The sequence below is a fragment of the Schistocerca gregaria genome, chromosome 6 (assembly GCF_023897955.1).
Source record: "Schistocerca gregaria isolate iqSchGreg1 chromosome 6, iqSchGreg1.2, whole genome shotgun sequence".
NCBI lineage: Eukaryota > Metazoa > Arthropoda > Insecta > Orthoptera > Acrididae > Schistocerca > Schistocerca gregaria.
Genome location: NC_064925.1, coordinates 447,033,106 through 447,045,886, shown reverse-complemented (window position 1 = coordinate 447,045,886; position 12,781 = coordinate 447,033,106). Strand labels below are relative to the sequence as shown.

The following is a 12,781-nucleotide window of genomic DNA, read 5'->3' as shown; positions in this document are numbered from 1 at the left end:
GTATATGACAAGATTGCTTTATCTAGTGGCTCTGCCTCCGATGTATAACTTCCTCGGGCAATAGCATGTGCAAAAAGTAGGGAGAGCAGGCGGAAATGATGCTCCTATGAATACTCACGAACGGCATCAACATATGCCACATTTCGTAGCAAAAACTCAACAATCACTTGGGGAATCTTTTCGCTCTAGCTGATAGTCATCGATGCAGAATCGCCTCCCATGATTATGAGGTAAGAGCTGTGAAACCCACAATTTCTGTCAAGTCTCCACGTCCCTCTCAAGTGATAATCAAGCATGTTCACCTTCAATAAATGAAAAGTTGTCTATAGCACAAAAAGAGGTACAAAGTGCTGAACCTAAAAATTTTACCCGGTGCTTTAAAATGTCCGACAGGCAGCAGAAAAAAAGGCCCTTACCAACTCCAACAGGAAGAATTTCTGTTGCTGTAATCATACAAAGTCGTGGGAGGGAATTACTGTGGCCTTCATTTTATTGTTAAAGAAAAAGAACACTTATAAATGATCAGAATGTAGGCATATTTACAAAAAAATTTTGATGTGAATATAAAATGACTCTTTCAATATTGTTATGATTTATCATGCAAATGAGCCATGATAGATAGATAGAATGAATAAGCAGCAGCAACAGAAGAAGAAACTCCGACATCGACAGCAGCAACAATGACAATAGTTCCAATGAAAGAAGTGAAGAAGCAACCATACGAAGAATCATGTCAGCACGAAGGAGCAGCAGCACAACACTGCTTATGGAGGAACTAAGGACCAAATATATCTGCTTCACTTTATGAGTATCTTTATGGCTTCCAATGAAGGGAAGAAGAATGTTTGTGACAAATAAGCCTGCTAGCATTTGGATATGTGATACCAACTGGAATGAAAGCAGCACAATACCAGGTTATGACAAAAGTAAAAATACTTGCAAAATGTTCAGAACAATGTGTCACAATATTCGGTGCATCCATAAAAATTTAGAAATTACTGTAAATAATTTTCGTCATCTCTCTTGGTTTGTTTATCTGATCACTGGTGCAAGGTTGGTGGGTTAAGACATATAAATATAAGCTATTTTGAATTAGCATCTCATTTCTGCTGCAATGTTTCAAAATGGTAGAGTATACATTTACTCAAGACTAGAATTACATAGGAAAGCACAAATGAACCACCTAAACATGAAAAATCTGTGTAACAGATTTAAAGTTTAGGAAAAGAGCAAAAGACTAATTGCTGTATCAGTATACAGGGTGTTACAAAAAGGTACGGCCAAACTTTCAGGAAACATCCAATAGAGTAACATAGTTGTCATCTACCCTATTAGATAATGTATTCACAAATACCGAAAGTGGTGTCACAGAGGCTCTAAATGTAAATATGGGCATTTAAGATCAAGACACACTAGTAATGTGTATAAGGTCTTCTAAATACAAGGTGTTAGAAAGTAAGAGGCCAGGTATATAAAAGGAACACCTACACAGTAAAAGTGAATATCTTTATTTAAATACTACCAGAAGAAATCTGAAATAACATATTTTCAAAAACTACAACCATTGAATAATTCAGCCCATTTTACAATTTTTTCATGTTACTATTTGAAATGAGTTTTCTTAAAACTCACAAAAATCAATGTTGTGGCAGTAACAGCAGCCAGTGTTTATCACCTGCTATCAGAATATCTAGTCAAACTTCACAGAATGTGTTAAAACATAAAAGAACATTTGTAGGAAAGTGATTTAAACAGCTGAGACAGTGGACAATGACAAAGGGGGTATATGAAGAGCAAGCAAACCAAAAGCAACACAGAATATAGTAAAAAAGAACTATTCGAAAGTGTGAAAAATCAATACGACATTTGTTAAAAGATGATCTTGGAGTGGGGGATATCCTGGTCAATAAATGTCATACAATCATTTCATTTAAATGGAGAATAAAATATCTTCAGGAATCAACGAGGATGTGGTGGTCATAATTAACACACTTGACACCATGTGGCCACAGCAGTGCCTCACTCATGACTGCGTATGCACTCACTGGCCTGACAGTGAAACATCCCTCACTAATGGAGAATAAAATATCTTCAGGAATCAACGAGGATGTGGTGGTCATAATTAACACACTTGACACCATGTGGCCACTGCCGGCCACAGCAGAGCCTCACTCACGACTGGGTATGCACTCACTGGCCTGACAGTGAAACATCCCTCACTAAAAATCTGCCAGTTGATATGTTAAATGTTCTAGTACCTATCAGAAGAACTCTCACATTCAATAAACACATCTTATCAAAAGGAGTTTCTACAAAGATTAAAAATTTCCAAATTAAAACCACTATATAAAAATGGTAATTTGTATGAAGTAGGAAACTATAGCTTAATAGCTGCATTATCTGTAATTTCAAGAATAGATAATCATAAAACGTAGAGTAACAAACTACCCCAATATGTTCAATTTCTTGTTTATAAATCAGATATTACTCAATTCACTGAAAATATTGTAATAGGACTAGGCCAACAACAGAACAGGAATGAACTTAAATTTATTGGAGGCATGCAGTACAGTCCAACATAATATATTGCTAGATACGTTCGAAGTTATTGATATACCATAGGAATCAAGAAATGATTTGTAATATCTCAAGAATAGTTGAAATTACTTCAACAAATATGAGAACTGAAGTACTGTCTACAGAACTGATATTCATTCAGAGTGTAGCAGTAGGGGTACCACAGGGCAGTGTGCTGTAACCTCTTTTATTTATTCATGTAAATGACGTCAAGATTACAATCAATGGTCCCCATCTAGCTATTTTTGATGATGCACAAATTTTCATATAATTGTTGTAAACCAGGTACTGTCAACATCTGTGATCAGAATTTTGGGATTATACAAAACTGGTTTGAAATATCAAGTTAACAATAAATCTTTCAAATACTAACTATATTTATTTCAGGAAAACAGATCATGACTTGGCTCCCAGAATTAAAAATAAACAAACTGGGAGAATCTGTGTCACCAATTTTTGGTTGTGCAAATTGATAAAAATTTACACTGGAAAGCCCCATCCTCTATCTCATTAACAAGCTAAGCTCTGCTATACTTACACCTACTCTCCAACTCTATACGGCCTCATATTCTTGCGTCATAACAACATAAACCAGAAAACCATATTCATTAAACAAAAGTAAGTGCGTTATAATAATTATCAACAGTTCAGTGCTAAAGCCATCTACACCATTATTTCAGTAGCTAAATATTCAACCATTTCTAAATAGAAAAAAGTGTAATTAATATAAAAAGGTACATTGACTATTTCAAAACCTGAGATCTTCATTCTTAATGTCATAAGAAAAGGTAAACAAGGTTTTGGCGTGAGAACACACACATTCTGGGTACCAGATTGTACATCAAACTTCAGGTGCAGATAAAAGAAATAGAAAATGTTCTTCTTTTAAGAAAACGATACCCAAAATTTTTGCGATCAACTGCTATTATAATGTACATGAGTACCTGCAATGAACTTGTAGCAAATAACTATACCCATTTACTATATGTTAGTAGCACTTTTAATTAAGTAGTTGTAATGTGAATGAATATTTCGAACAAAACTTAGATTTTATTTGTACGTAATGTCAACTATACAAAAATCCTTTTTCATACGTTTTCGTAATTAATCACTGCTGTATATGTAGTTCTGAAACCAGTGCTCGGCTGTATACTGTAAACCCTTATAATCTTGCTATGGGTTTTTTGAAAATATGCATACAACGGTATATTGTCTCACGATGTCCGCAACTCGTGGTGTAGTGGTTAACACACTGCCTCTAGACCTTTGTTTTTAAACCTTTTCCAATGCGCGACCCCTTTCCAAGTGAAAATATTCTGGCGGCCACCAGAACCATGTTAAAAGTATGTCAAGGTTCAAAGGCAACATATTTAATTTTGTTTCTATTGGTACTATACTGATCGAGAAATCAAGTTCAATGTGAATAGGTCGCAGTGCTCTGCGAGCAGAGATATAATTATAAACTTTGCCGCGGTACTGGCGCGGCGGTGAGAATGGGTTAGTAGGAGCATAGTCGCGCGTTTTCTGTCGCTACAATCAGTTGTCCGAGTACGCCAGCAAGTAGGGACGTGATTACTGTCTTCGCTCTGAGTGAGCATAAAATGGACAAGCTTCTTAAAAGATCTGTGCAGCCCTCCACGTCTGGTACAAGTGGCAGTGGCGGAAGATAATCAAAATCGAAAAAAATAGACTTTACAACGACAGTTATCTGAAGTCTGGTTTTACAGTCATGAAAAATAAACCTCAATGTGTAATTTGCGATGATGTATTGTCACGTGAGAGTATGAAACCATCAAAGCTTCTGCATCACCACTCAACTATACATTCCAAGGAAGCTGATAAACCGCTGGATTTCTTCGAAAGGAAACTGAGAACACTTAACCAGCAACAAACTACTAAGATTCAGGTAATAAAATAGAAATGTTATTTGTTGATTTAAAATAGTATTAATGTTTCTGATTTTTTATTTGTTTTTCTGAGTTAAATTTTGTTATTGAACATATCCAGTGTCGACGAGAAAGCGTTACTAGCTAGCTGCAGAGTCACATTCCGAGTCGCTAAAGCAGGGAAGCCGCATACAGATGCAGAAAATCTTATTTTGCCAGCAGCCCTGGATAGGATTGCAATTATGTTAGATAAGCAAGATGCAAACAAGCTAAAGAGCATATCACTGTCTGATAATACCATTGAACGCAGAATAAATGATATGACTGGTGATATTCGAGAACAGTTAGCCGAAAATTTGAAGAAGAACCCACATTTCGCTTTGCAGTTTGATGAATCTACTGATGTTTTAGAGTGTGCTCAATTTATAGCATTTGTGCGCTTTGAAGCAGATGAAACTATCATGGAAGACTTTGTATTTTACTAAGCTCTCCCTGTGAACACTACTCGCCAGTGTTTGTATGACATGTTTTTAGAAAGCACTCGCAACTACGAGTTTGATTGGACAAAATGTATAGCCATTTGTAGTGATGGTGCTAAAGCTAGACTGGCAGTAAAAGTGGGATAATTGTGAAATTACAAACAATAATGCCAAATTTTTCGTGGACACACTGCTTTCTTTATCGACAAGCTCTGGCAGCTACAATTTTAACTTATGATTTAAATGATGTGCTCAAAGATGTGATCAGAGTTGTAAACTCTATCAAAAGTAAAGCGTTCCAAACTCGACTGGTTAGGATCATTTTTGAACTCATGGGTCTGCTCCATCAAAATATCTTTTATCACACACAGGCAGGTGGCTTTCCAAAGGAAAGGTTACGAGTTCTGGGACTAAAAGATGAACTGTTAATGTTCTTACAAGATTCTAAATCTCGATATGTGAATTACTTTTGTGACCCTGTTTGGCTATTAAAATTATCATTTCTCACAAACCATTTTAACCAACTAAATCTTTTAAACAAGAGCCTCTAAGGGAAAGAAGAAAAAATTATTACAGCTAAGGATAAAATCAAAGGATTCCTCACAAAACTTGGTTTTTGCTCAACGTTTTTACAAAAAATGATGTTTGAGTCTTTCCTTGTATTCAGACAATTGTCAGAGAAATTGCAATGTACCAGTCGGTGGTACTAAGTTCTCACATTCCTTGAATGATACAGAGCTTGCATAATTTGGAAGAGAAACTGTTAAGTCACTTTCCAGAGCTGAATTCTGATGCTGACAACGATCATAGATGGATCCTAAATCCTTTTTTTAGAGATTTCAGTACAACTGGCTCATCTGAGCATGATGACAAAAGAAATACATGGATTTAGCAGCTGATGGGACCCTTTAAATGGAATTCAGTTTGTGAAAGATTGACGTCTTCTGGTTGAAGAGAAAAGAAGAGGATCCACAGCTAGCAAATGAAGCTCTGAAATTATAAGTGCCATCGCCACTTCCTACCTTCGTGAATTAGTGTTCTTTTCAATGGTGAACATAAAAACTAAGAAGAGAAAGAGACTTCAACTAGAAAATGAGTTGGTGATTTGTGTCTCAAAAATAGAACCACGATTTGACAAATTATTAATAAATAAATAGGCACAGCCTTTTAATTGAAACTGTTGTATCTTCCTTGTAGTCAAGGACCTATAGCCCTTGCTTACTGTGTTGTGGCTAAGTGTCACCCATGGCAGATATCACTGGTGTGGCTCTATGAATAAAAACTGTTCAAAACAATAAAATCTTAGTAAGAGCCAAGTATGCTTTCTACTAATACAAATGAGAGTCATTAGTCACCAGGCATCAAATTGCAGTTGTGCCGATAAAGCGCTGTGCATTTGCGTATAATCGCTGGATCGTACTATTATGTTATACACTACACTTGACAGCATGGCTTCTGCGCCGCGCGAAAGAAATGACAATGAAACCACAGAAGACGAGGAGGATAAAAGAGAGTAATTTTTTACATCAGTGTTATTATTATTACGACGAACAAAGTAAATTAGACTCTCCGACAAAGACAACGCCGCCGACGATACAGTATTCAGCTGTTCTGTTATATATATATATATATATAAAAAAAAGAGCGACACTCTTCACGTCAATTATTGTAGCCAATACCTCCGCAAAATCCTCCGTGAATTTGTTGCAAGCAAGACGGTTACTTCATGGCCTTGAAATACCATCCATATTAGCTATGTCGTCGTTAACCAACACGAATTTAATAAAGCTGCACATTAACCAATACGTAGTCAGATGTTCCATTCAGCTGTCTTCTGTGTTTATGACTAATTTTGAAGAGAATGTAAAAACAAATGTCTTTAAACGACTTGATATAAAAAAGGATGTACATATTATAAACTGTTTTAGTATTTTTTCGTGATGGAATGCATTATCCTTTTTTCCATGACTTCCAACAGAAAAATATGTTTCGCATAACGAGTGTTTCGCAATGCAGATAAGACTCAGAACTGAATTATCCTCGTTAAACGAGGTCACTCTATAGTCAATTTCTGAACAAGAAGGTCTTTTTTTCGAATTTCTCACAGTTACGTATTTGATCCTCTTCATTTAGTTATCGATTGGTTCCTGGAAACAATTTTCCTGCTTTGTGTTTATTTATCGTTAAAATGGTGTATTTATTATAAAACGATCTCCATTATGCTCAATACATAATTAATGTTACACGAGGAATTACGAAATTTTAATATAAAATAAATACCATATTCCATGGGCCTATGTTTTTGTATTACAGAATCCCTAGTTTTGAGACATGTAGCAGGATGGTTACTTCATTTACTTTCAACCAGTTCCAAAAGAAGACAGCATTTCTCTGTAATTAACTGGGACAATATGTAGTATATATTTTTACAAATGGTGGTACTAGTTTTTTGTAAGATATTTTTCAACTCTTTTATAAAGTACTATCAAAAAACAATTATTCACTTCACGGCAAAAACCACAATTAAATACACGAAAGTAATGAGAAATTAACCAGGTGACCAGCAACGACGATTTCGTGGAAATCCCGATGAAGCCACAGAACTAGGAAAATAGAAACAACGTCAACATGCAGTGTGTGAAATAAAGTTGAGTTGAATTCAGACATCCTAGATCTGCTCGATAGAAATTGCTGTACTTCGTGCTTTGTGTTACTGCTGCCAATCGTAGCGATCCATTGTTTGGTTCGAAGCTTGTTACCAAAATGCATTCTAGTAAATGCGGTGCCAAATCCTGCACGTTAGCTGTGTGCCTGTTGTTGCAGCCATTTTGTATCACATTTGAACGTGAGCATCTTTTAATATCGCTTACATAAATTGTTCTCGTTCTGTATGATATTTTTGTCACATCAGATGATTGGCACGTAAACTAACTGTCATTAATACATGAAACGCTGTCACTGCACTGCCGTTCCAGCCCGGAAGTTGATGTGGTTCTTTCCCTCTCCCCGCAAACCTCTCAGAGGTAAATGACTCTCGCCGCCCTAGTTCCATTCCGCAGAAGTGGGAAGAGATAGATAGACATCGTGTTGCTTCTCACTGCTACAAGTGTTTGCATATTTGAACTCTTCAACAGGTTTAAATTAAATTGGAATTCATTATTGTAAATAAGTACCAGACCTGAACGAGAGCGAATTTGCAAGGTGATTTCACAAAACCTGGTCACTTCCATGTGACATTTATACCATGGCAAGTGAAGCTCTCCAATCACAGATGGGGTTCCCAGCAAATAATGTTATACAGTCATTTCATTTCATTTCATTTCGTCTCTTGGTGAATAAACAGATCAGGTGAACATAAATAATCTTCTTTTCCGGCCAATAGAAAATCCAAAACGCCATAAGCCATAATGGTGTGACTTAAGGCAATGTAATGTTTTCCATATAAATTAACTACATGGTCAGCAGCATGCTACATGCTCTTCCAAGCACAGCAATGTTTCTGCGCAAATGTCTGCGCGTTTCGCATCTGTGTCGTCAAAGTGTTGGATGTGAACAGGAGATTTGTGCAGATATGAGATGTGCGCAAACATGGAAGTTGGAGGTGGAGGTTCGAGTGAAGCTGCTCAAATCTGTGGGCTTAAATCACATCTGCGCATACACGACGGAACGTGTGGTATTGGAAATCGTCACATATCTGGCGCACTTAAACGTAATTGAGTCAGCTATTTGTTTAGTTAGGCGTTTCTCGTCTGTGTGTGCTTAGCGAATTTTAAATGGCAAATACATGTCAGTGTTCTAGAAAGTTCGTCTGCGGATTTTTCGAAATGTCTAGGAGTCATAAATGTCTGTGGAAAATTAAAAGCAGGGAATACAACTATGAGGATAAGAAGGAAGCTGCATATAATATTTTAATAGAGAAATGTATGGCAGTGGACGATACGGCAAACAGAGAAATGGTACCTAATTTTAAAAAAATCGCTAAGAAGGTGAAACGTAGAATTCACTACTAGAATAGTAGAAGTAAAGCTTTCCAGATAAATGAAGACTATGCCATGAATTCCTCTCTAGAGTTCAGAATAGAGTTTTATATTCTGAAACATTCTGGTGGGGAACTGAAAATTTTGATTCAGAAGCAAAATTTACTATAGCTCATTGGCCACGTATATAATTTCTAAGAATATAGGTTACTGTGTTTCAAACAAGTATAAAAGTCTAAAAACATTATATGTAACTTGTTAGAATTGAGACAGCCTACAGTACTTTACTGGTCTTCATAAAATCGTTCTTCAGTACAGTGTAAGTAGTTTCGGAGGTATTGGATATGATTACACTCAACATGAACTGCAGTAGCCAATTCTAGATCCTTGTAACTCCTGTTGCCAGGAATGTCAACGTCACTGTCAGTCGCTCATGTAGAGAAATTGCTCTCATCATACAAGTATTTTCTTGTATTGCACGAGGTGTATGAGCGTCGAAAGACAATTTTATACGTTTCGAAGCCATCTTCAAATAATTACACCAGTCGTTGGGTTCGCCCAACAACTCGGAAAGTAAATTTATGCCCAAAAAGCCTTCGCTGAAGCAGCTACTCTCCAGACCATTTGCATTGGTCTTTCGGCTTCTCGCATTTCATTTGCCTTTGTTTTGCAACATAAGCTGCAAACACGACCATTACAAAATTTCCTTATTTCTGGGCAAATTAAATAAACTTTTAGGTTATGGGGAGATAGTCACCTGCCTCTTAAACTGCTTTTCTACCGCGAGAGATGACGGGCGTTCAGCAGACTGGCACTTGTTGAATATACCACATTGGCAGCGATCTGTTGTACGCAAAGACTGTTGTACAGAGATGTTTGCAGGCAGCTCGTTGCGTGTGAACGAGCAGTAAGAACATTTGCAACTGGTATAATGAATGTAATTTTTCTTTAAATGAGAACTAGGGCGAAAAGAAAACCTAGATATGTTGGAAAGATTCTTGTAAAATTCAGTGCTCTCTAAAGGAAATTCCAATTAAGATGTAGTGCAATCAATTCTATGGACTTGTTTCAATATTTGGAGTCATTATCAATTAGCCATGATAACCGACATCAAACGAATTTAGAGATGTGCTGCTAGGATCATAAAAAGTGTTACAGAAATGCCTGGGGAATTTAAACAGGAATTCTAAGAAGGTAGAAACAGTAGTTACGGCAAACTCTCTTGGGTAAATTTAGAGAAACTGTACTCGATGAAGACTGTGTGACCATTAGGCTGTCATCATCACATATCTCATGTAGGGCTCACAGATCAGAAGCGTTTTATGCGTAGATAGACATAAATACATTTTTCTCTTACTCAGCATGCGAATGGAAGAGAAGAAATCCGCCGGCTGTAATGGCCGAGCGGTTCTAGGCGCTACAGTCTGGAACCGCGCGACCTGTTCTAGGGGACTGATGTTCTAGGGGACTGATGACCTCAGAAGTTAAGTCCCATAGTGCTCAGAGCCATTTGAACCATTTTGAGAAGAAAACCCATAATATCACTAAAATTTACCCTTTGTCATGTACTGTAGAGTGATGTGTGGAGCGTTATACATAGTAATAGATTTTGATGTCAATGCCTTCTGTCATGCCTAGAATTTACTGCACTGGCGTCTTGGATGTGCTTTCATATATAGGTGTAGTATGTTTTCCCAGAACCCTTCCAACATTCTATTTGTCAGAGGATTGCCTGCTAGCCAGACACACACATGGTGCATGTAGTCTCAGTGAGTGTGCTGCCCATGTGTAGAATGAGGAAGGCATGTGATCTATCTGAGTTGGACTAAGAGCAGATTGTGATGCCCAAATTCCTGGCATGAGTATTTCGGAAACTGTACGACTTTTCAGGTGTTCAAGTAGTGTTGGAGCGAGTGTCTTCACCATGGCAAAACCAAGATGAAACCATGTCCAGATGTCATGAGGCTACCTGGCCACCCCTCATTACACATGTTGGATTTCGTAGGCTGGGCAGACTGGTAAAAGAGGAGGGGCGGCCAGCTGTGGTAGAACTAACATAAGACTTTAATGCTGGGCAGAGTACAAGTGTGTCTGAACACACAGTGCACTGACCATTCCTTATGATGGGCCTCCACAGCTGACAACCCATGCTTGTGCCAGTGTTAACCATTGACAGTTACAACTGAAATGGCCGCAGGACCCTCGGTTTGGATTTTAGTGCAATGGCAGAGCGTTGTAAAGTCTGAGTAATCCCAATACCTCTTTCCCCATGCCAATAGGAGGATGCGAATCCGTCATAACCTTGGGCACAGCTCCTTGGCACCTGTATAGCAAGAGGGAGACAAGCTGGTGGCGACTCCGTTATGCTCTAGGGAACAATCACTTGGGCAGACCACGTACACCCCTTCATGACGATCTTGTTTCCTGACGGCAGTGGCAATTTTCTGTAAAATTATGCACCATGTCACAAACTTAGGGGTGTGATGGAATGGATCAAGGAACACAGCGGCTAGTTCCAGTTGCTGTGCTGTCTCTCCAGCTCGCCAGATCCGATACAGATCAGACACCTGGGATGTGATTGAATGTGGGGTTAGAGCTCACCCCCTCCCCCTACCCGCAATGTATGGCAGTTAGGTGACTTGTAACACCAGCTCCCTCTAGCGAGCTACCAAGGTCTCATTGTTTTGATGCTACGGTGTGTTGATGCTGTTATCTGTGTCAAAGGTGGATTGGCTATTAGGAAGGTGGTCAAAAGGATTTGACTAATCAGTGTATATTTTATGCAATTGTACTACAGTATTTTTCTTTTAATGTTAGTTAGTTTAATGTTTTATGGATTATTTGCATGATAATTCGTAATGTGGAACAACTCATTTTACTTACAGATCGCAACTTAATTTTTAAATGTTGCTATATGCTGAACATTTATTTATTTTTAATATCTATAGATGTTAGTTAGTCCTACTCACCACCTTTCACACATTACAGTAACAGAAATTCTTCTACGGAACAGATGTTATAAGGAGAAACTTTTTTAGTGTATTTTTAATTTTTACTTACTTATTTGTGAGACATTTTATATCCCTGGGTAAGTTATTAATTTTGTTGTTGCAGCATTATTCATCCTGTTGTTACTGGGTAGTATCTAATAGTGATACTTACCCTATCTGATAAATCGCCTAGTATCAATTTATTTTCCTGTAATTATTGAGCTGCCTTTTGCAACCATGAATTCGTTCATTTATCCACAACATTCACACACTGATGTGATATAAGGAATATTGTGCCACTAACATACGCAACTCTTAAATACAGCCAGAAATTTGTTAAAGAATTCATGCAGACTATAAACAAGAAAAGGCACAGGTCATATCCTTGTAGGCTCCTATATTTTACTTTATAGAGCCAGAATTTTTCTTATTTGACTAATCAACTACCATTTGTATCTGTTAGTCAAATATAATTTCGGTTATAGTAGTGCTGCGTCAGTTATTCTATAGTTTTCATACGTCTTGATTAGAAGGGTGTGTAATTTGGTGTCAATGACCTTGCTTACCTTTGCTCTTAATTAGTCAATAGCATTACAATGGTAACACTGGTTCACTCGGCTACATGCGTGGATGACATCGTTGAACTTTCCGTTGTGTTTATAGTTTATTAATTTCAAGCTTTATTCTATACATATATTGTTTTTATCGGTATGGTAAACGCATCTGTAGTAGTAGTTAAGGGATAAATCATAATATATCAGGCAACTATAAATTTAATAAATTAAAATATACCCATAATTAAGAGGATTTTCCGCGTTCGTAATTACGCTCAAGTAAACATTAAACAGTGCGTCTGTATACCCAATGTCATA

General features: G+C 37.3%; 1 protein-coding gene across 1 annotated transcript; it reads left to right on the top strand.

The window, feature by feature from the left end:
• The first annotated feature begins 2,632 nt into the window (after nt 1–2,632).
• On the top strand, nt 2,633–4,948 carry LOC126278908 (protein FAM200A-like). The gene is made up of 2 exons (XM_049979183.1): nt 2,633–2,754; nt 4,585–4,948. Exons 1-2 carry the CDS (start codon nt 2,633–2,635, stop codon nt 4,946–4,948), a joined length of 486 nt encoding a protein of 161 aa, XP_049835140.1.
• The last annotated feature ends 7,833 nt before the right edge of the window (nt 4,949–12,781 follow it).